Below are 23,829 nucleotides of genomic sequence, written 5' to 3'. Positions count from 1 at the left end.
CATGGACTAATTGCAGCATGAAGACTCACTATGTGGAGCGTCTTCCTATGGAAAGGGGCCACTTTAATGGTCTCCCTTCAAAGATAACTCTGGTTCATGCGGCTCAGATGATTCCTCATGTTTAGCTGCTCATTATGTGACAACTCGGGGTCTGAGTGAAGATCTGTTGATGCTACATGCTGGAAGTGCTGTAATCAGTAGCAGACATGACCCAACATGAATTCATGAAAAATATAGATTTATTTGAGTTCCATAATTAACAAGTGAGGACAATTTCCTGTGTTAGCGAGTGAAACGGTACTAGTCCATCTTGTAATCACCACGAGTACATGTGCAGATTTTTCAGTTCACCAACACACTGGGCTAAATTACAATAAATAAAAGCACGCTGCATCCATGACTGTGAAAGCTGGAGCACAAAAAGCCAGTATTTGTTAAATGACACAGAAAATTTCACAATCTGCCATTTGGGGTATAAAAGCTTGTAAATAGTAGTGGGTGGTTTTTTTTTGTTTTTTATTCCAGTTTTCTGTCCCACGCAAACTGATTCAGTTATGTGTGCCCAGATTCACTGCCTCGCTGCTGCAATGCAAATGTACTGGGATGTTTTCTGTGGAAACAGCTGATGTGGGCAGACGAAATGAGAATGGAAATGTTGATTAAAGTCTTTCTAACTGCGATTGCTTGCAAAATGGCCTATTTACAACGCATAATGATACAGAGCGTTTGTCAATTAGAGTGAGATATGAGATGGCAGTGTGTGTGGGAATGAGGCTTCTCCTGTGGCTGGCTGCAGTCTCTCAGCTTCGTGTGCTGTACAGGTCTTCATCCTCAGGGCTGGACTGGCCGAAATCCATGAGAGAAGGGTCTGGTTTGAAACTGGAGCCCTCTGCAGGGCAGCAAGAGAAATGCAAAGCACATCAATAGAGTTAGATTTGTAGAATTAACTTTTATTAACAGATGAAAACATTAAGAGTTGCCGGGTGAAAGTCACAGGTTTCTGTCGATCTTTATGTTCAGCGCAACAACCAAACGTGCAGAAAAACGTGATGTTTCCTCCTAAAATTGCCTGAATTCCATGATTGATTTGGATGCGTTGGTTCTTAAAAAGTACAAATAAATCAAAACTCTGTGTTTAGTCATTTGGTTTACATAGTAATCCTTTGAGCACTGCGGTACAAAGATTTGGAAAATCTTATGAACAAACTGAGTGTTTAACAAAATCAAACAGTTAGAGTGACCTTGCACTTTTTCCGCACTTGGTTCATGGAAAGAACCAAGAAGAAAAGGGATGGGAGACACAGTGTCGACATAAACTGCTACTTTTACCAGCTAAATGGAAACACTGAGTTAAAATCTAGCAGAAATACTGAAAAGTATAATGTGGTATAGTTTGGCACAGCCTGTGTTACTATTTGCAACTCATGTTAAAGAATTTATACGCAGAGACAAAGCAGAGATCGCTGCGTACATACATTCTGTCAGTTTTAGGGCAGTTTCACCCACATGTCAGCACCCAGTCAACCTACTGGGACGGCAACCTCCTTTAAACATTTACATGGAGCTCCAGTTGCTGCTTTGTGGAAGAAGATCTGCAGCAACATGGAACGGGAAATGTATTTTCTTGAAGGAAAAAAAACATCCCAAACACATCCTCTTACTGTGATCTCACTGGAGAAAACTGTATTATGCAATATGATATCACTTCTTGGTAAAACTATCTTTCGGTTCAACTTAAAGCCAGGCTGAGCAGACTGCAACTAAAGCCCTGCGATTCTTTTTAAAATGCATATTCCACACACTGAGTGCTGTGAGATGTTACATCACATTCCTCTCTTTTCTTTCACATCACACAGTTTGTGCAGAGTGAGTCAATCCTCAGTATGTCAAACTGCTAAACAGATGTACCGAAAAGATAAGTAAGCTGTGCTGAAGGATGAGATGTGAAGAGTTAAACTGAAAACTAATACAGATTTATATCACGTTAGGAAGTAAACCTGAACGTACTACAGCGACAACAGAATCCAAGTCCCAGGTAGCAGTGATAATCATACTAATAACAACAACTATGTAGAACACAAGACCCACAACGTTTAGGTCCCCACATTTAGGTAACCACATCATTCTTAGAAGAGGTCGAATGTGCGAGTAACAGGAAGTGAAGGCTCACTATGTTTGTCTGTGGGCTTAAAAAGAAAAAAAAACATTTGTTTGTGCTGGTCTACTGTAAACACCCAAACAAGAGCAAAGGTACATGTGCAGAAAGTGTTAAAGTACAACCAGTAACGGTTTTGTGTTGGATAGGTGTTGGTGTGAGTGTGGCGACTGGTGTCTCATTAAAAGCAGCAACTCCTCCATGCTATCTGACTCGACTAATTGTAAGAGCAGCGGAGTGATGATTAAAGCATAGGTCCTCTGTTTAGGTTATCATTTCTTCTTATTTTATTTACTTATCAACCTTTCGCTCTTTGACATGAACTATTTTTGGTACCTGTGGCCTCACTGGAAGCCTCTGGAGTAGATGTTTCTTCAGAGGAAGATGCCGACTCGACTGGAACGGCCTTTATTGTTTCCGGTCCTGAGCTTGCAGGCTCGGATGGGCTCGTGTCCGTGGATACATCCCCGGAGGCTTGTTTTCTATCCGAGGCTTCTTCGCTTTCAACAGGGGCCAGCAGCTCCTCTGGGGAAGGCGCGGACACTTTTTCTACTGGCGGAGAATTTGCCAACAGAGCCGGAAAGAGCGGGAATTAAACCACCACTGTTGATATAAGTCTCTGTGTGATTGTGTGTGAAATGAAGAGACGGAGACAGAGAAACAAGACGACAGGGATCAATACTGATAATACCTGTGCTGGTCTCTGTGGGGGCCTGGTTGGGGGATATTTCTGTGGCTGTTACGGATGACTCTTCTTCTGTTATGACAGCAACAATGGGCTCATCAGAGATAGGATCAGCTGATTTCACCTCTGTGTCTGAGATTGTAGAGCTCTGGGCTGAGGTGTCTGTAGTGGAGCTGGGCTGTGAGGTTTCTTCAGCCGCTGGAGGCTCTAGATTTTCCGCTATAGCTGACTAAAAAAAAAAACAATAAAAAATCGACTTTAATGGTGCGTAATTAAAATGTACAATTTTCTTGAATATTTAAGTAATAAAATTTTAGATTTAAACTCTCACAAAATATGCCTGAATCACATGTGAGGCACAAAGAATAAAACTCCACTAACAGTTATGAAAGGCAATGTGTAGGAAAGGAAATGGAATATAACCCATTTACCACACAAAAGGGATTTTTTCCTCTGTCAGTAAGCAACACATGTAGAGAAGGGAAAGGCACCGAGTGGAAAGCAAGTTACACGAGCTGAACTGCTGTTTAGGTTTTAGTCACACAGTAAAACAGCTTTATAAGTCTTTCTGCTTAAAAACAGTTCGCTTAAAAGTCTGTTAACCTGTGGCTGTGAAGCAGCAGTCTCTTTGGCAACCGGCTCTGCGGAGGCGAGCAGTGAAGACGCTGCAGCACGGCTCCACTGCCCTGCAGCGTAAACCTTCTTTCCCGTCACCTTGGGAGGACAAAAGACAACGCTCGAATTAAACTAGGAAAATATTAACATTTATACTGCGAATTAACAAGATATCCGTGCTTGAGGAAGCAGCGTTACCTTTAACACTGCCACTGCTTGTGCAGGGTAGCACACTGATGCTCCTGCGCTCATCAGGCCCAGCGGGACCGCTAACCTCTTGAAACGAGAGCCTGAAATAAAACATTTTGCAAAGCAGGGCAGCGATCAATACAAGTGGGCAGAGGTTAAGTCCTGGAGGCCAGCTACTGAACTGCTATATCCAGAAAGGTCATGCTCACATAGTGTGTTGCAGCACATTTTGGCCAACACAATGCCCAGGTTAACTTAAAGACATTAACATTTTCATGCACTTTAATGACTCTTTGGTAATAGGAAGAAAGAGTGAGGAAGACAATGTAATGAGAAAAGTGAAACTTCCTCAGAAACTTCTTGTTTCTTGTGGTAAACTTTGGGCAATCGATGATGAGATGATGAGGGGTACTTCAGCTTCACTGGCTGTGGTGTCTAAACCCTGATAATCACAGTGTTATCTCGTACATGAAAAGGTCACGCTAAGATTAAATACACATAAATAAATCTGGAGCGTATGTGCATTTTAAAACACAAAACAAAAAAGGGGGTAAAACAGATGTTCTTGTTAACAAACAATGCATATCTCTGTGCAAGTTCACATGCATTGTGAGAAGTGTAGAAAATATCTAAAATGTTCATCCCATGAATACATTAAGCAGAAGTTGTAATACTTTATTTCCTGTGTGGCTGAAATGAAACTTTCTTCTGAGACAGTCTGAGAGCGTAAAACTAATTCGTATCTTTCTGAAATGACTTTATATGTTTTTTTTCTATGTTCTGCAAAACAAAGAAAAATATTAAATGGTCTAAGAAAGAACGTAAAGTGCTGTGATCCTCACAAGCAGAGCTGGGGTCGCACCTTAACAATCTGGGACTGTTAAAACACACAGCCCAGAGGTCAGAGGTCAGAGCCTGCCAAAGTGTCAAGCCCACTGGACGATAAGTGTAAGAAGTTTCCTTAATAAATGCAGTTTGTAGAAGAAATACACTGTTGTTGTGACGCAGCGACAGAACAGGAGTCGAGTTTTGCTGATGAGTTTCAAAACATTGTATGTGACCATTTAGTGGCACACTGATGTGTCAGCAGCAATGCATGTTTATTGAGACATATTCAACAAATTGCACTTGTTTTTCAGGATTTTCATCTTTAATTTTTCTAGACTGATTCCTAAAAAAGGGAATTGTTTTGATGTCTTGTGAGTTACTTATTCATTAAGGTATATTTAAGCTTACTAAACTTGCACTATGTGCAGTTCTTGCGTATGCTACATTTGTTATAGTCGTATGCAATGCTTTTACTGGGTCACATGGGGCTGGAGCCTATCCCACCTGTAATATGGCACAATGGAAAGGTGACCTGTCTATTGCAGGGCTAACACAGAGAGACAACCGTTCACACTTAGACCAACACTCTTTCAAACATTTTCCTTTATTTAATATGAGAAACTGATTAAAACGTTTCTTGCAGGCCTAAACTGTTTGTCAGTTCAAGTTACCTTTCCGTGCCAAGAACATGCCAAGCAGGCCAGCCACGGTGATGGTGCCAAATCTGGGTAGAAAACCAGGAGGAGGGTCCTTCAGGTAATAGTATAAATCTGAGGAGCAGATAACAGAAATCAAGATGCTGACAAAAATACATTCAGCTTCCTTTAAAGAAAAGGTGTGACCTGTATCACTAATATTGGGACTACCATTAAACTAACTAAAAAAAAATAACTTTAAATAGATCACTCTCATCCTCTAATGTCTTACTGTGGGTAAGACTGAAGTACTGAATACATCACAAATTAAATATGTTTCTAAAGGTGCTATTTACATGAAAATCTGACCAGATGTGTGAAATAACCCTTCCAATCCACAAATGCCACAATATCAAACCAAAGATGCTCATAAATTAAGTTATGTGTAATAATGAGAAATCACACAGGGAGAAAGTATTGTATACACAGTATCAAACTTCACTGTTGGTATGCCGTTTTGGGGGTGATATGCAGCGCCTCTAGTGCTGCTTGACTCTCAGACAACTCTTCTGATAATTCTTTTCACTCCTCTGTCTGAAATCTTGCAGGAGGCATCTGGTCATGGTCGGTTTATGGTAACATGATGTTCTTTCCACTTTGTTCACTGGAATCTTCACTAGTTTAGAAATTCTTCGGTATGTTTTGCAACGGCCTTGAGAGAGCTAATTGGTTTTACACCTTAGTAATGAGACCCCTTCTTATAGGCCATCAGTTGCTGAAGAACCAGCTAATATAAATTTGCACTTTGCACAAGTGGCAGGACTGATTTAAGCTACTGTCATGACTTTCCACGACTTTTTGCACCTCCCTTTTCATGCGTTTGATACTTTTCCCTGTGTCATTTCTCGCTATTACACATAATTTATGGACATCTGTGGTTTGATTTCTTTGCATGTGTGAAATGGATGGGTTGTTACAGACACCTGGTGAGAATTTCACCTCAATAGCACCCCTTGAAATATATTTACTTAGTAAATGTGTGACATGTTGAAAACTTTAAATGTCTTATTATTATTGAAATTTGATATTTAGGTGCAATGTAACTAAGACTGTTGTTTGCCTGTTGTTTACTCACCTTCTCCAGCATGATAAAGATCAATACTTCCCCTTTTCACAGAGATACAGGCACCCTGCAGGGAACAGAAGACTAAACTGAAACCACTAGAAAAGTTCATCAAGAACATGCCTGTTTAAGCAACACTGAAACAGATACATGTGAGTCAGTGCTAACTGCTCACCCCCACCCAACAACCTGTGTTTCACAGAATCAAACTGTCAAATCTTCTTGCAGCAAACTTCATGCAGTTTAACTGAAGTTAAACTGCATGAAGTTTCCTGTCTAACTCCTAAACCTGCAAGAATCCTTCCTGCACCGAGCACTTGCAGCGTGTGGGATCGTGCTCTGTAAACCACAATGAGCAGCAAAAAGATAGCGGTGTCAACTAAATTCGCAGGTGCAAGATAAGAGTTCTCTGGTGCATTTTAGCTGTCATATGTTTAAATATAAATGCGTTTCCACCACCTGCTCGTGTTAAAAGTGCAGAAGAGGATGTGAAAGCATGAACTACATCAGTGCTTGACGGTGAATGTGAATGAGATTTTTTCCTACATGCAGCTTTACATGTACACAAAGGGGGAAAAAACTTGAATACCTTTACAGCATGCACAAATGGTAGTACTGTCTCTCTGGCTGTAGTCACTCCACCCTCGATGACCCCTGGACTCTCTGGGACAAACTTACTCTGAGCAGACTGCAACACCGGGTTGTAGATGTTGAGCTGGGGAAAGGGAGGTAGAGAGTTGGTGCGTTATTATGGCTATGAATGGCAATATCCCATACAAATCATGAATACACACCTTTTCTCGAGTAACCAGCCCATCAGCGGGCGCTTCATTCACAGAGTACACACGGAGGGAGGCTATTCCCAGCACAGTCGGGACGGCCACCATTACCACCTGGCAGGAGGGGGAACGTACACTGTAGTTTTAGTCAGTGTGTCAACACCACATCACTATCACAGCTTACTTCGTGGACTTTCAGTGGAAGAATTATTATATATATATTTTATATTATTAATTACAACAATACCACCATATATTTCAAAGCATCGCTTTTCCAGTCTTTCAAATATTTATTTATACTGCATTAATGAACTTCTAAGTATACATCCTGAGCTTATTCCCTTTGTTTTGTGTGTACAAACTGTTTCGAACTAGTTAAGCTAACTGACGTTAAGCGTTACTCTTACCGACAGTGTTTGTGTTGTAGCTTAATGCGGCTCTAGAAAGCTAACAAAGGCAGGGCTGACAGCTATTAAGGTTAAACAGCTGTTACACACTTTTAAAGATGCAACCTCTGCTAAAACCTTCCTCCGTGTATTCTTTTTAGGAGTCATTCAGCGAAGCTAGCACAGCACACATAGCTAGCAAAGATATTTCGTGCAGAGTAACAACGCCTGAGATGTGACAACCAGAACAAGTAAACATTAGCAGCTGCGGGGCACTTGACGCCAACATACAGTCTACACTTTCATTGAAAAGTCATTGTAATAAAAGCTAAAAACTTTGCTGAAGACAAAATGACATGCATTCACCTTGGCCGCCATGACAGCGCTCTCCCCCTTCTTCTGTTGGTTACAGCTTCGTTCTAGCCCAAAAAACCCCGCGGTCGGCTACTGCCACCTAATGGGCTGAAGTGGGAATTGCAGCTCGGCTGTGCTATCCTACTCGTCAAGTAAGTCCACATGTTGCTCACCCACTGAGCGGACAGTTGACCCTTGCCTTTGTACATTTGCATCAAAATAAAAATAAACTCCTACTCGCAGTTTCACATGTAAATGAGTTGTTATTTACGTTGCTGAGACATTGCCAGCATCGACCCTGAGGGGGCCTCATGTTCCAGCACCACAGGATTTCTCCACATTTAGTTTAGTTTTAATGAAGTGAATATGTATAAGGAAATTTACATTACTACTTAACTTTGTGCACAAGAGCTTTAAGATGTGTTCAGTCAGAAATCAACCTACACACACAAAGTTCTGCACCAGAACAGCACAGGTGCACATGTTGCACTGGATTTGATGAAACAGTATCAGTCTAGGAATTAATTTTTGGGTTGCCGGTGAAGCCACTAGATATCTGAGTTAAGGTTTGCAACATTGTTTACAAATGGAAATACATCAGGAATAGCTGCTGATTATGTATTGCATTTCAACAGCATCCTTCTTTTCCTCTCCATCTGGACTATTTACCTGCAGGCAACCAAAGCCTGCTCAAACCTGTTTTGTTAGTACTGAGAGTACAAGCAGACTACTAATGGAAGCTTCCAGTATCAATAAACCTTCTCTATATTTATATGCCAAAACTGTTTAGGCAATTGTGCACATACTCATTCCAATAGTAAGGACCCAACAAATGGTAAATGGCCTGTATTTGTATAGTGCTTTACTAGTCCCTAAGGACCCCAAAGCGCTTTACACATCCAGTCATCCACCCATTCACACACACGTGATTGCAAGCTACATTGTAGCCACAGCCACCCTGGGGCGCACTGACAGAGGTGAGGCTGCCGGAAACTGGTAGGTAACGGGTGAAGTGTCTTGCCCAAGGACACAACAACCGAGACTGTCCAAGCCAGGGCTCGAACCGGCAACCTTCCGATTACAAGGTGAACTCCCAACTCTTGAGCCACAATCGCCCAGCAAGGCTATAGATCCCCAAGAGATGAATCCAGAATAAAGATTGTCTTTAAAAGAGTGCAGAGAGTGAAGCCAAGTGACAGCCTGGAAACAAAGCTTTTGCCCACCACATTGTAAACTGAAAAAGATATGATGGATAGATGGATGGCACGAGTTGCACAGCATGCTGTAGGGCTTCCTGCCCTTAACTTGAAACTGTTATTAACTAGAAGACACAGCAAAACTCTTCCAATAAATCAGAGGAAAGGCACACATTAACCGGCCATAGTGCAGAGGATTCAGTTTATTGAAGTCAAAGTTTAACAACTTAGGTTTACAATCTGTATTTTCTGTAATATATATTCATATATATGAAACCAAAAAAGGCTACTTTAGGAAGAATAAATGTAATTTTCTTTCTTTTTTAATATCGTCTTTAGTCATTTTAATGTACAGAATAACAGTAAGCTAATATTATCCTTGAAAAAGAGCAATATGTTCCTTTTTTTTTAATGTCGCAGTGCAACTTACATCTTACACACCTGTGCAATGTACCATGAGGTGTACACCCCTGAAAGAACACACAGTGGAATCTCCCTTTTCGGCCTGTTTCTGCAGGTTTACACACACAAAAAGATTCGGGAGGAATAACACAGTCGGTGCCTACAAATGAAAACTCTCAGAACTCCTTTAATCTACAGTATGTCAGAGCAGCGGTTGGAGAAAGAAGACCAACACTACAGATGACAAACAGAGAGAGGTCTGCAGACTAAAACTGTATTGTAACTCTTCTACAGCTGCGCGTGTGTGTCTGTGTGTGTGTGTGTGTGTGTGTGTGTGCGTGCCTGTGTGTGGAAATAGTCAGTCCTTTCGTTGCCAAAGAGAGGATTGGGAGGCACAGGGAAAGTGCTTGCATCATTGAGTTTCTTTGTGTTACTCTCAAATTAATCATTAAAAAACAAACTAGCAAAAAAAACAAAAATAAAGAAATAACAGGCAAATAACATGAGCTATATCTCTGGGGCACGTTTGATATTTCACTACAGTGTGACATGATGAAAACTCATGAAGAAGAACAACAGTAAAATATGAAGACTAAGTACAGACAGTGCTGGATGCAGCAGGTGCTACACGTGTCTCTCGGAGTCCTCGACGCTGGGGGGCACCGTTGAGTCCTTGGCCTGATATTGCAGATGAAAGGATTCATCCCGGTTTCACAGACATTACAGACCGTTTAGTGCAGAGGTTATGACTGCCCAGTATCAACCATATGCTTAGAGGGAATGTCAAATTAGCTTTCACTTTGGAAGCAACTGCAGTGATGTCACTTGGAGTGAGGTGTCAGAAGCTTCTTTAGGATGCAGGTCGGTCTTCTATGTGAGCCAAACATCAAATTATAACCTGCTGCTTGGATGCTAAAGGAGAAGGAAAAACCTCCCTTAACTCTCATAGTACAGTACGTGTCTCTAAACACTGCAGAATGAAAAACAAAGACTTGAAAGCTACGAGCACATAAAGAAAAAGTCTTCCTTCGATGGTACTTTTGCATCTATCATGCGCTACGAGTCTAATTACCTTGCAATTGTGAGAAGGAACAAAAAAAGGAACACAAATGATCCACAGTATTTTACCCTGTCCATTCAAATCAGTCCCAGGCCTTTGTCTCAAGCAACGCACCACCCAGAGAATGGTCAGCCATGATGTAAACCAGTAAAGACCATCAGCGACGGCTGTCGGTCGCATCCTATTTGTTCGACTGCTAAACACCCTGCATCTACAGAGTGAAGAGGGGGACACTGCAGAACCTTGGCATAGAATACATCATACTTTACATTATTTCTATGACACAAAACGTAAATAGATTTTATATAGTCTTCTATGTTTAAATATATTTGTAGACTGTACACAAATCTTTAGAAAATGAGACGGCAAATGCTTTTACCTGATATTTGAACAGCAATGGTAATGAGGCCGATGACACGTAGACCCTGTGATGCAGCCGATGAGATATAGAGATATAGAAAGTGCATTCGTTGTAGTGAGTGACTGAAAAAGAACTCTCTAAGCTCTTGCATTCACGGTTTAAGGAAAAAAAACTACGAAAGAAACCAAAAAAAAAGTAATAATAATAAACTTGTTTTGCACCCGCACAAATACATACTCTCTGTCTTCCCTCCGCTACCTCTAGAAGCCTATCACAGTGGTAGTGGAACGCAAACATTTACATCAGTATACACATATACACAAGTCTTTGAGGACTAGAGAAAGAAGTCGCTAAGAAAAGAGAAGGTGATGGAGAGAAACGAGAGGAAGAGAAGATGCCAACAGAACTGCACTCGTTCAGAGGAGCCTCCTTCAGCACATGAATCCGGCCAGCGCAAAGGGGTTCTCGCTGATAAACCGACATTGCTGGCTACCTCTCACAGTTTCACACTTTACTTTCCCCGCACTGTGCCGTGAGATCAGCCTGAAATAACAGTGAGGTCCCTGTAACTCAAAAAGATACGCAAGAGGAAAAAAAACACAGAGAAAGGGGGAGAACTGGTGGCTCTGGGTGCAAAGTTCATCAGTACAAAAGTACAGTGTTGTGGTGAAAAGGGTTTTCCTCTGTATTGCTGCTACATAGCTCCCCCTTACCCCTAAAATAAAGCAGAAAAAAAAGCAAAAGCAAAACCTAGAGAATATAAAAGAAAAAATTTGTGTTAAAAGGTCTGTTTTTTCCCCCCGTTTTGCTTGACAAGCGTGTGGCGTTTATGCTGAGATCCATAGACAAAGGAAGATTAATGCTTTCTGTTCAGGCATGCAATTGGCACCCTGTGGGGTCCTCGGGATTATCAAAAGTTCATACACGCAGGTCTCAGACTGTTCCCTCTATGATATTTACACATCTTACAATGTGTGTGTGTGTGTGCATGCTCAGAGTCGTGACCAGGACAGAGGGTTAGCTAATGTAAAGCTCCGTGTTGCTGCGCGCGTGTGTGTGTGTTTGCGTGTGCGTGTCAGTTCAGCCTTCGCTTCTCGTCTCTTTCTCACACGTGGGTCTCTATGAAGGAGTGCGTGTGGGTCATGAGAGGTGCGGCCAGCGGGGAGAGGTCATCCTGGCCGTTGGTGCCGGGGCTGAGCTGGCAGATGTCTGAGTAGAGCTCGCTGTGCCACTGCTTCCATTCTCTGAAGGTTTGGGAGCACAGGCCAGGGTCCTCCAGGAGGGAACAGATCACTGCTAGCTCCGACTCTTTGGCCTGTAGGAGAAAAGCGTTACCGCATTAAATCCTCACGTTGTTTTTTTTGTGTAAAAAAACCCAACAACAACCTGGTAACACTTATAATACACCCTGTGATAAAGGATGTAGTTCCCCTGTAATTAACTCATTCACTGCCAGCCATTGGCAGTGAATGAGTTAAACCCATTGACTCATTCACTGCCATTGACGGCTATAGACGTCAATGGCAGTGAATGAGTTAAATGGAAATTCAATGTATTTCAGTTGAAACTATAATGTAATTGTTGTATATTTATCTGTAAATATGGACTAGAATAAACGTAATATAAATGATAGAATAAAGGGGTAACATGTCAGCCAAGAAAATTGTACTTACACTGTAATTTTAAGTATAGTGTAAGTATGTAATTCTATGGTAATTTTACAGAAAAACATTATTTCCCCATCTTGCATCGTAAGTATGCTGTACTTTTCGGAGTGTGGGCCGTATTATGAAGTCGGGAAATCTTGCTTTTTTACATCTTTTTTTTTCAATTCAATTCAATTCAGTTTTATTCACATAGCACAAAGCATAGAAGCTTCTTCAGTTCTAGGGTCAAATGCTGGAAAGTCACAGATTTAAGCCCTGTGGGAGTGTCCCCCCCCCCCAACAGCGACAATGGATGCCCTAATGGTCCTCTACCTAATCACGTGAGCCAAGGTGTGAAAACGGGTGTGGGTCACAAGCAGCCAAGGTTTCGGGTGAGCTCATTGTGAAACCTAACCCCACCCTATCATGTGATATCCTGAGGTCAGCTGGCCCAGGATGTGAGTGGGCGTTAAGGCGTCTGGGAAGGGATCTCAGAACTGGATTATAGATGGCAGAGAGTTGGTGTCGTAAACCCCCGCTTCTGTTCAAAGATGGTCGATCACAGTGGACATAAATTGATTCTTTCAGTCCCTTTTTCAAACCATCTGTCGTCTCTGTCCAAAATGTCATCCTCGAAAGAGTGACCTTTGTCCTTTAGATGCAAATGGACAGCCGAGTCTTGTCTCGTGGGGGTCCATTGTCCCTCTTTGGGGGACACTCCCACAGGGCTTAAATCTGGGACTCTCCTCTATTTGACCCTAGAACTGAAGAAGCTTCTCGGATGAGAGGTGAAACGTCTTCAAGCAACTTAAAGAAGTCCAGATGCTTTTCTTTCCAAGCTACTTAGACTACGACGACCTGGATGACTGAGAACCTTCACAGACTTTTAACAGGCGCCATCTTATTTTGGGTCTATCTTTATTTAAAATTCATCAAGTTGTTGTGCATCAATTAATAAATAAAGACGTTAAAAAATAACGATGTGAAAAGGCAAGATTAATCCATTCCATAATACGCCAGGAAAGGTACAGCATACTTGTGATGTAAGGAGGGGAAGTATTGTTTGTTTTTCAGCAACATTTCCATGAAATGACACACTAAGGGGACACGTGACTAAGGGAGTTATGGGTTTACGGGTATTAGAAAGTTTTAAAACATGTTAAATCTTTGTTCCGTTTGTGACAGAAGTTGTTAATGATACCTTCAAGGTGCTACGGAGGGCTCGGACCCGGTGCAGCCTGTCGTTGAGCAGGGGGTCCCTGGCTCTCTGGATGAAACAGCGTCGAAGCTCCTGCCTGCTACATGGTCTAGGGTCTCCTAAAGCTGTCACGTTGGCTTGCTCCAGGGCCCGATAGAGCTGCTCTAGCCCATCCAGCGGCTCGGGCTCGCGGCACTCTGAAACTCGCCGCTCCCGTCCCTCCGACACCCTCCTCTCTCTGCTCTCCACTCTCAGCTCCCGCAGATCTAACGAGACGAGCGGTGAGAGACAGACCGATCACGTACAACTGACAGTTAGAAAAAAACCTAGCAAACAAAGTTGCATGTCATCCCACGCTCCTCAGAGATATTCTTGTTTTCTTTGGGGGGGTTTTCAGAAGTTAACTGAAATGTTTTTGTCCCATGTCTAGATTTGGATGCCTTTATACTAATGTGACACTGTTTTGTCTTTACAAAATAAATAAACGGTGAAGTAAAGAGAATTAGTTAACTCCGATCACTGGCACAAGTAATACTAAGAGCAGTATAAATAGTTTCACATGTGTCACACAGCAGGAAAGAGTCTATTTAGATGCATTCATAAAACCGGGAATTCTCAGTGGTTTAGGCAAGAGCTGCCTGGACACAATGAGCAGATTGCCGCACATGTGACGCCCACCTGCTAGCACGTACTGGAATATTAGCTGTGTTATTCGCATATTGGTGCAAAAGGTATTCGTATGAGGGAGTTCCTGCAAAATTTCAAGACTGCAGTGCATCTGCAAAAACAGCTTAAGGAAAAACTATTACTTTCAGCTGCTCCCTTATTCATGAGGGGTCACAACAGCTGGTAGCTGCATGTGTCTGATTTAGCAGATTTTTACACCAGATGCCCTCCTGATGCAACCCCAAAGGGATTTGTGTCTCCTTTTGGGATCAAACTGGGAATTTTCACTGTTATGGAAGCTCTTTTGTTAGCTCTACCTCCTTAATACAAATAAAACTTATAGTAGTACCCTTTTTGGAGAGTGAACCTTTTGTTTGGTTACAGTGGATTTATGCATTCATGTTAAACCTTGGCTGAAGGCATCTGTATGTCATTGCTGCAAACCCTTTTAAATAACCTAACATGCACCTTCCTACAAATCTAACTACACATGGCATCGCCACAGGCCGCACTGGTATGAATATTGACAACAGAGTGGAAGGCTTGTGTACAGTTTGGGCCACAAGTTTACAAACACTCGTCATGGGCATGAATACCGTGGTCATTTAGGGCTTTTAATGATTTCTTTGTACTGTTTTATTTTCCAGCATCCATCTTTGATGACTATAAAAAAAACAAGAACTCTATTTGGCAACAATTCACTTTAAACCAGTTGGTATATGGCTGAAAAGAAACGAAACAATGATCCTGAAAACACTTTAAAACTGGTTTGGAATAGATAAAGCAGACCAACATTTAGCATCTGAAACGGTCTTCCCCGAACTCAACACTATTGGAAATTTGTGGAGAATGCGTCAATGCCAAGTCCGTGCCTGGAAACCAACCAATTTAAATGAACCTAGTGCCAAAGAGAGGGGTCAACTATCCGTCCAGGATTATGCCAGAAGCTCGTCGATGGCTCCCAAAACATCTGCAACTCGGTGAGGGACATTTACCCAAATATTAGTGAGAGGTGTACATATTTATTTGACCCTACAGATGTTGCTGTACAATCATTTGATCCTGGAAAAAGAAGAGTTTAAAGAAATCATTTAAAGTCCAAAACCATGAGATTCATGCCCATGATAGGTGTATATACACTTAGAACCACTGCAGACTATGTTCTGGGCTCTACATAGATTCAAAGCAGAAGTTTAAATTAAGTTTTAAAGTTTAAAAGATTTTTTGTTTGTTTAGTAGAAATGGGAATATTAGAGAAATATTATTATCTAATATTTACAGAATTTCTTTACATTTTTGTATCTGACAATGATCACATCATCATCATCGTTTATTTATATAGCACTTTAAAAACACACCTGGTAGACCAAAGTGCTGTACAATACTAATATTCACATAGTAATAAAACCAGACATAGCAATAAAATAAAATAAAAATAAAAATAAAAATGACACATGACAGCTTATATTAATTTCATAGTTGACTGTATTGAACACTGTTAGAAAACTGGGCTTTTTTAAAGCCTGAAAAGTCAGTGATTGCATACTAATCAGTAAATTAATCTGAGCCAGACATATTAATTTCCCTCTGGGATCAATAAAGTTATTCTTATTCTTCTTATTGTTAATGACTGAGCTGATATTTACTACATATTTTGACCTGGGCTCTACATAGATATGGGTGGGAGGATAGTTATATACAAAACAACACTGTAAACTTGATCAATTTTACATCATTTTGTGTCTCAATTCCTGTAAAATACTCAGAAGTTATGCACTACTTAAAGTTCCTTACAATATAGTTATTTCTTTATCATCATTACTTCTTTATTTCCTGTGAATAGTTGCTATAAATAGCTGAATTGTTACCCGATTACTTTAGATAAATATGACTGTATTATTCAGAAAACATAAAGTGAAATTACATTTAATTCTAGTCTTAGTCGTGGGCTGTGTTATAAAGAGCTTTTTTTTTTTTACTTTAACTTAAATACATGACATTAATATTTTGTCTAATGTATACAACACTAGGAAAATATTAACCCTGTAACTTTCTTACCCTCCTCACCCTCAAGCATATCTGCAGCCTGCTCTTCTGCCTCCTCGTCTTCACTCCTCTCCTCCATGTGAGCAGAGGTGTGCAGCAGCTTTCCTGGCATCGGGTCCCTGTTCCTGGGGAGACTCTGGCTCCGCTGCTTGTGGGAGCGCCTGTGTGTGTGGCTGTGTGTGTACGGCCCCCGCTCCAGAGGGAAGGGCCCGTCCCGTTCTCTGTCCCTCTCTGCGGCGTGGTGTCTCCGTACGGGCAGCGTGGCCTGCCTGCGTCTCTCTGGGGACATGCCCTGTCTGCCCAGCCCTCCGTAGAACCCCATTTCTCCAGCCATGCTCCCCATTAAGCCGCCATACTCACTCTCCCCCGGTGCTGTCTGGAGGAAGTGCAGCCCTGCGCTGGTCAGAGGGGTCTCAATGAGGTCCTGCCAGGAGCGTCGTTCACGATGGGAAGAGCGGCAGCCGGATGAGTGGGTACTGGTGCTGCCTGTGCCAGTTCCCATGCCCATGCTGTCTCCACGCTGGTCCTCAGCAGAGGAGTGGGAGTGTGTGGACTCGCTGGAGAAATGCCGACCATGCTTAGGCTCCGGGAAGGGGCTAGAAGAATTAACCTGCGGAGGGAGAGGGGAGGTGGAAGAGACCATCTGTGGAGGAATGGGGGAGGTGGAGGCACTCATTGGTGGGGGGAGTGGGGATGGAGTGGAGCGCATGAGGCTCATGGAGCTCACTGAGCGGGGCAACTGGTCATAACTGTGGAGGAGGTTAGCCTGAACGGATCAAGAGTAAGAGAAGTGAGCAGGGATAGATGAAAGTGGTGAAGAGTGAAAGGTGAGCACAGATACAAGGAAACAGTGACCCGCAAGACGAGGAGGAGGTGTGCAAGGGTGGAGAGAGGACAGGAGAAGGAAAGAAAGAGAGCAAAAGATGAGAATAAAAAAGCAATGAGATGGCTGAAGAGTAATCTACGAATGACTGACATGAGCATTGTGTGGCTCAGCTGAGATATTAATGACACCAGTGCCACTGGATTTTAATTCTCTGAGTAACATCAGAGCAGTGATGTAATGAGCATGTGCATGTCGCCACCTAGAGGTCAGACTAAGTACAAGTTCTGGCAGCAGAACACAGAGAAGTGATGGTCTTGGCTGCTTACAGAAGCCGTTAGGCTCACACTCTGATGTTTTATTAATGCCGAGCTCTGGTCTACGCAGATCGGAAAACTGTGGGGCTTTTAAGAATCAAATATTCTATCAGAATGAAACATTGCAAAGGAGTATAGTTGAGTGTGTTACTTACCGATGGTGTGCGATGGTAAGTATCACAGAATGATGAAGGTCCCTCCTGTTTGAGTGTCATCGAGCCGTCAACGTCGTCTTGATCGCTCTCACTCCAATAGTCTGACGTGACGATAAATACACATGCACATACAAAATTGTGCTAGTTATACACACACACACAAAGTTTGAGGGAATCCTTTCTTGTCTAGCCCATCCACCTCACCTTCATCAGGGCGAGGCACCTTATCATCTGGTGTGTATCCAATAGCAGCTAGACCCAGCCGGTTCATCCACCTACAGGAAACAAGTGAAGCAAAGCATCAAAGGATAGATGAGAATAAGTCTAGACAAGATGATGAGAAGGAAGGATGGGTTATACTTGGTAAATGGTAGGTGATGAATAAAAAAAAACTTTCACTCTAAATAATTTAAGTTGTTTCTCTTAACAGCTGATGTCTAACTGACTCTATCCCCCCCCAAAGAGAGGAGAAAGGCTTTGAGATAATTAATGAGATGGAGGCAGAAATAGAGAAAGACAAGAGAGAAAAACAGCCATTCTCTCTGAAGAGTGAGTCTCCGATGCTGTCTGCCTCCACGCTCCTGTCTGTCTCCAAACAGATCCCACCTTGTCCCGTGTCTCTCTACAGTCACCTAATAATAAAGTTGTGACTAAGAATAGTCTCCGACTTTGACAGGTTTCCTGTTCTTGCAAACTACAGTAAATAGGGCCTCCAACAGGAAATGACACACGCATTACATTTTTAAATTAAAAACAAAAAAACCCCTCATGAACAAAAAAGCAGCAACCCCTGCAGTTACTGGAGTGGCCACTTGGGGCATACTTCAAATTCAAATTCAAATTTTATTTGTCACACACACACAACCATACACAGTATGACATGGGGGTGAAATGCTTGTAGCTGTACAATGCCCGACCATTAAATGAGAGAAGAAAAGTTTTACAATATTTATAATTTACAGTTTACTACAAAAATTTACAAATTAACTTAGGAATTTACAGTAAAGAATGTGCAAATAGCAGAAGAGATTATAAAGATAAGGATTATAAATTATAGGATTATAGGAAATGTGTGGTGGTGACGTGTGTGAGAGTCCAGTCTTATAGTGACGTGTTTGGGAGAGTCCAGTCCTACACCTGGTTCAGGACCCAAATAGCCTGGGGGAAGAAGCTCCTCCTCATTCTCTCTGTTTTGGCCTTAAGGGAGCGGAAGCGCTTCCCAGACCTCAACAGTGAGAAGAGTCCATTGTTGGGATGGGAGAGGTCCATCATAATCTTCCTAGCTTTGGTCTTGCACCACTTGGTGTAGACGGACAGCAGGTCAGGGAGCTCTGATTGAATGATGCGTTCTGCCGAGCGCACCACCCTTTGCAGATCTCGTCTGTCCTGCTTGGTGCTGTTCCCAAACCAGGTGCAGATGTGCAGGACGCTCTCGATGGTGCAGGAGTAAAAGTTCTTGAGCACTTTCAGTGGCAGATGGAAGTCTCTAAGTCTTCTGAGGAAGAAGAGACGCTGACGGGCTTTCTTAACCAGGGTGTTGATGTGACAGGACCATGACAAGTCCCGAGTGATGTGGACACCCAAATATCGGAAACTGTCCACTCTCTCCACTGGTGTGCCACTGATGATGAGGGGTTTGTAATTCCTCGCCTGCTTTGTAGTCAAGTCCACGATCAGCTCCTTAGTCTTGCTGACGTTTAGGAGGAGGTTATTCTCCTGGCACCAGGTCTCCAGGTTCCTAATCTCCTCCAGGTAGGCCGTCTCAATGTTGTCGGAGATCAGGCCCACAACAACAGTGTCGTCAGCAAACTTGACAATGGAGGTGGTGTCTGATGTGGCTACACAGTCATAAGTGTACAGTGAGTACAGCAGGGGGCTTAAAACACAGCCCTGAGGCACTCCAGTGCTGAGTGAGATGGAGGGGGAGACTTATTTTCCCACCCTCATTGATTGGGGTCTGTCTGTGAGGAAGTTGAGGATCCACTGACACAGTGATGAGCTGAGTCCTAGATCCGTCAACTTGGTGAAAAGCTTAGAGGGAATTATTGTGTTGAATGCTGAACTGTAGTCCACGAACAGCATCCTAACATAATTCCCTCTGCCAGTGTCCAGGTGACTCAGGGATGTGTGGAGCAGGTGACATATGGCATCGTCTGTGGAACGATTAGTCCGGTAAGCAAACTGAAATGAGTCGATGGTGGCAGGAAGTGAAGAAGTGATGTGATCTCTCATCAGTCTTTCAAAACACTTCATCACAATTGAAGTCAGTGCTACTGGACGGTAGTCATTGTGGCAAGCGGGCTGTTGTTTCTTTGGAACAGGGACAATGATGGACTGTTTGAAGCACGTGGGAACCATTGCTTGGGCCAGGGAGAGGTTGAAGATCTCCGTGAACACCGGCGCTAGTTGATCAGCGCAGGCTTTAAGGACCCGGCCAGGGATTGCATCTGGTCCTGCTGCCTTCCTGGTGTTCACCCTCCTGAAGGTGTTCCTCATGGCATGCTCTGTGATGACGAATGCATTTTCTTCACTGGTGCACTCCGAGCGCGCGCAGCCGTTTGTTGTTTTAATTGCTGCGGCGTCGAAGCGAGCATAAAACGTGTTCAGCTCATCAGCCAGTGAAGCATCTGCATTCATCATTGAAGAAGCTGGTCGTTTATAGTCTGTTATAGTCCGCAGTCCTTTCCACAGGCTCCTAGAGTCACACTGTCGTAGCTGTGACTCTAGTTTTTCCCCGTAGCTCCGCTTTGCCTTTCGGACCGCGCTGCGCACGTTGTAGGACGCAGCCTTCAAAGGTACTTACTTACTTCAAAGGTAAATAAATATCCATACACTTTTATTTTCAATATTTACAGAAAAAATGACCTAAAGTTATTGATTTTGCTGCTAGGTGTCACTGTAGCAAGGTCACTGAACTGGACCTGTGCTTTTTAATTTTGTGACAAATAATGGCTTTATACATGGTTAACTGCGCTAATAGCATGTTCAATCGCCATTTAAAAAAATGTGTTTTATGTGTTTTTGTGTGTATAAATGAAATCCTAGTTTATTTGTTTTTATAGCACAGTTGTACAGTATGTTAAGACTGATTAGCAAGTATCTGTCGGAGCAAAGCACCCATTCAGTCTGCAGATGCTAACCGACTTGCTAGCGTTAGCCGATAGCTTAATGCTCTCATGTAAATGTGGTGATTTCTATCTAAATTAAAAACAAAAATAGACCAAAACACAAGGTATCACCAGCAAAAATGCTAAACTTTAAAGCATTTTAAACAAGCCTTCTTTAACCAGTTGTTGAAGTCATGTTAATTATGCATTTGTGTTTTGTATTTTTGTTTTTCTGCTAATAGCTCATATAGCTATTACCGCGTATTAATCCTTATATAAAAATAGTTCCTCACAATCCAATATTTTCCTCTTCTTTGATTAAAAAAAAAAATGTAGCGCCAAGCTTTATTCTGCGCTTTTTAATAACACATTTACCACCAACCATTTGTTATGATACGCACTATGTTCAAAGCTTTGGAATAAGTTTCACAAACCATTCAGATATTATTGAGGAACAATGTCTCTATTGATGTGGTTTTATCTTGGCTAGTTTTCAGTGTTTAATCCCGAGTAGGTGTTGATACTGGAATGAATGGTTGTCTGCCTGATAGACTGGCCTCTCATCCAGCAACCCTGAATTCGATTTGCGGTTAAGACGGATACATGGATGAATTCCACAGGGAAACAGAAACCTTTTAGGACTTTGTGAACCACCACGAAGAATCAGGATCTAAATTTAGCTTCACTGTAAGTGCTGAAAAATGCTAACACCCACTTTTTCACACATAATGCCCAAGAAAATGCGTGAAACAACACTTTCACACAGGAACACTCCAGATGAAGTATGGAAGTCAAATATAGCTGATTAATTACTCTCTTCCAATTATCTCCCCATGTCATTGAGGAGAGGTGTGGATAATTAGAGCTCATCAGATAGCACTCCTGCAAATATATCTCTACAATCTATCTCTTGTAAGCACACACAACACACACACACACACACACACACACACACACACAAACAAGAGCATTTAACAAAGGAGGGCCAAGTTCATGCCTTATTCATGCTTAGAGTTGTGTTGGTGAGTTGTTCCCTGTGTAAACTTGATTTACTCCATTAAAATATTCATTAAAGGACACGTGACGTCCCCTGTCTCTGACGTTGGTCCATATTTAAAGAAACAAACCCAAAACACCACCCCACACACGCTCAGAAACTTGTATATATTCACAGTAACTCACCTGTTCATTTCCTCAAGACAATCTGTGGCGAAGAAGAAGCTCTTGATTTTCGGATGACAGGCTTTGAAGGCACTGCAGTCAGTCAGGGAGAAGAAGGACTGATTAGTGTTTTTGCGTGTGCGCAGTGGGTTTGTGCGTGCTCACGTTGTGTGGGTGAGCGCACATGTGCTTGATTAGTAATTTTTGGCGACATGTGAGAGACACTCACAATTTCCGTCTGCACTCTATGGCTCGGTCTATTCTGAACTCAGGGAGGCTGATGAAGCCCTCAGCCTTCTCATCCTGCAGGCAGAGACAGATGGAGAGTGGTGGTACAGCATCAACACACAGAACAAAATGTCATGCATACCAATTTTATTTGGGATACTAAGACTCTAGTCAAGCATATGAAAATAACATATGTTGTTTACATTGGCTGGGATAAAGTCCTTTTCCCACTTAACATTAAAAAGACAAGCTATGACTATCATAGCCAGAACATGGAGATAAAATCTTCTGCATAAACAAACTCATCCACTGTTAATTTCGTCTCGATGAGATTTTGGTTTCAAAATATTTCACATATACACTAACTGGTCAATTTATTAGGTACACAACCACATTGCAGCAACTCTGTTCATTTAGGCATGTAGGCATGGTCAAGACAGCCTGCTGAAGTTCATTTAAGTGACTCATTTAAACTGATTTAGGTGATTTTGACCATGGCATGGTCGTTGGTGCAAAACCGCTAATCTACTGGGATTTTCCCCTTACAGCTGTCTTTAGGGTTTAAGGAGTCTGAAAAAGCTAAAACATGTCAAAAGTGGAAGACTAGCCAGACTACTTTGAGCTGATAGGAAGGCAACAGTAAGCAGCAGAAGACCAGACCCGGCGCCACTCCTGTCAGCTAACAACAGGTAAATGAGGCTGCAATTCACACAGGCTAATCAAAATTGGGCAACAGACGATTGGAAAGAATTTGCCTGGTCTCCTGAGTCTCGATTTCTGCTGCTACAGATAACAGTGTCATAATTTGGCATAAACAACATGAAAGCATGGATCCATCCTGCCTCGTCTCATCTGTTGGTAGTGGTGTAGAGGAGGATTTCTTGGTACACTTTGGGCCCCTTCGTACCAAGAGAGCATTGTTTAAACACCACAGCCTACCCGCGTATTGTTCATGTCCATCCCTTTATAACCACAATGTCCCCATCTTCTGATGGATAATGAGATCAACCAAACGATCTTAAACTGGTTTCTTAAACGTGACTATTAAATGGCCTCCACATTCACCAGATATCGTTCACAGACAACTGTGTGTTGCTGTCATGTCAATACGGACCAAAATCAGCGAGAAATTGTTTCAGTACTTTGCTGTAAAACATTAAATTAATTTTTTGTTTACATTTTTTTTGTAATGAAAATTTTCAATTGAAAAAAGTATTATTTTATTTTAATTGACTAAATTATGCATTTCCTAGTTGCAGTCCAATTATAAGACACGGCGACAGAGATGTAGAAATGATATTAGCCTTTTTTTCTTGATTTTATGAGAAGATTTCATTACAGGAACAGTATGGGGTTCCATTTGTATTAAAATGATGGTCACATGCACACTTTCTATGTCAAATGAAAAGGTTCATGTCAACTCTGAACTGTACTCCAGCACGGACAGGCAGACCGTCGACATCTGTCACCTCACAAATCACCTGACAAGTCATCTTTGTGTCGGTGTACTTCTGGTTCTGCATGTTGTCTTTATGTGTCACCTGGCTTCTTGTTTTTACTAGTATCCTCATTATTACTTTGGCTGGTTCTATAGCCAAAACTACACAACACAGCTGTCACGGCGGGGTGCGCCGATGTGTGTGGAAACAGGACCCAAAAGCAGATGATGACGAGTAGTTGAAAGTTTGAGCAGAAAAGTGATCCTTTATTAGAT

At 42.2% G+C, this 23,829-nt stretch overlaps 2 protein-coding genes across 10 annotated transcripts in view; both read right to left on the bottom strand.

The window, feature by feature from the left end:
• Window positions 1-217: 217 nt before the first annotated feature.
• Window positions 218-7,903, bottom strand: apool (apolipoprotein O-like). Of its 3 annotated transcripts, none has more exons than XM_026188250.2 (10): window positions 7,762-7,903; window positions 7,025-7,123; window positions 6,820-6,945; window positions 6,243-6,297; window positions 5,144-5,242; window positions 3,654-3,745; window positions 3,444-3,554; window positions 2,847-3,069; window positions 2,492-2,707; window positions 218-889 (listed from the first exon to the last, which is right to left on the bottom strand). In XM_026188250.2, exons 1-10 carry the CDS (start codon window positions 7,771-7,773, stop codon window positions 801-803), a joined length of 1,122 nt encoding a protein of 373 aa, XP_026044035.2. In that variant the 5' UTR covers window positions 7,774-7,903; the 3' UTR covers window positions 218-800. The 3 variants fall into 3 exon arrangements, with proteins under 3 accessions (XP_026044035.2, XP_026044043.2, XP_026044049.2); XM_026188258.2 differs by having other exon boundaries at window positions 2,492-2,704; XM_026188264.2 differs by lacking the exon at window positions 7,762-7,903 and adding an exon at window positions 7,417-7,531.
• A 1,216-nt stretch (window positions 7,904-9,119) lies between these two features.
• The window catches only part of LOC113033954 (connector enhancer of kinase suppressor of ras 2), a 66,961-nt gene continuing 52,251 nt past the window's right edge, over window positions 9,120-23,829 (bottom strand). For 2 of the 7 annotated variants that reach the window (XM_080287559.1, XM_080287565.1), the window contains exons 18-25: window positions 22,117-22,190; window positions 21,909-21,980; window positions 17,824-17,894; window positions 17,620-17,720; window positions 16,337-17,090; window positions 13,616-13,878; window positions 11,878-12,083; window positions 9,120-10,832 (exon numbers count right to left, since the gene is read on the bottom strand). In XM_080287559.1, the coding sequence (XP_080143685.1) occupies window positions 10,727-10,832; window positions 11,878-12,083; window positions 13,616-13,878; window positions 16,337-17,090; window positions 17,620-17,720; window positions 17,824-17,894; window positions 21,909-21,980; window positions 22,117-22,190 (1,647 nt within the window). In that variant the 3' untranslated portion in view covers window positions 9,120-10,726. Of the gene's footprint in view, window positions 12,084-13,615; window positions 13,879-16,336; window positions 17,091-17,619; window positions 17,721-17,823; window positions 17,895-21,908; window positions 21,981-22,116; window positions 22,191-23,829 lie in introns of all 7 variants that reach the window. The other 5 variants (XR_013900852.1, XM_080287563.1, XM_080287562.1 and 2 more) reach the window with 5 other exon arrangements.

This window comes from Astatotilapia calliptera, chromosome 2 (assembly GCF_964374335.1).
Source record: "Astatotilapia calliptera chromosome 2, fAstCal68.1, whole genome shotgun sequence".
NCBI classification, from domain to species: Eukaryota; Metazoa; Chordata; class Actinopteri; order Cichliformes; family Cichlidae; genus Astatotilapia; species Astatotilapia calliptera.
This window is presented reverse-complemented; position numbering and strand designations above follow the sequence as displayed.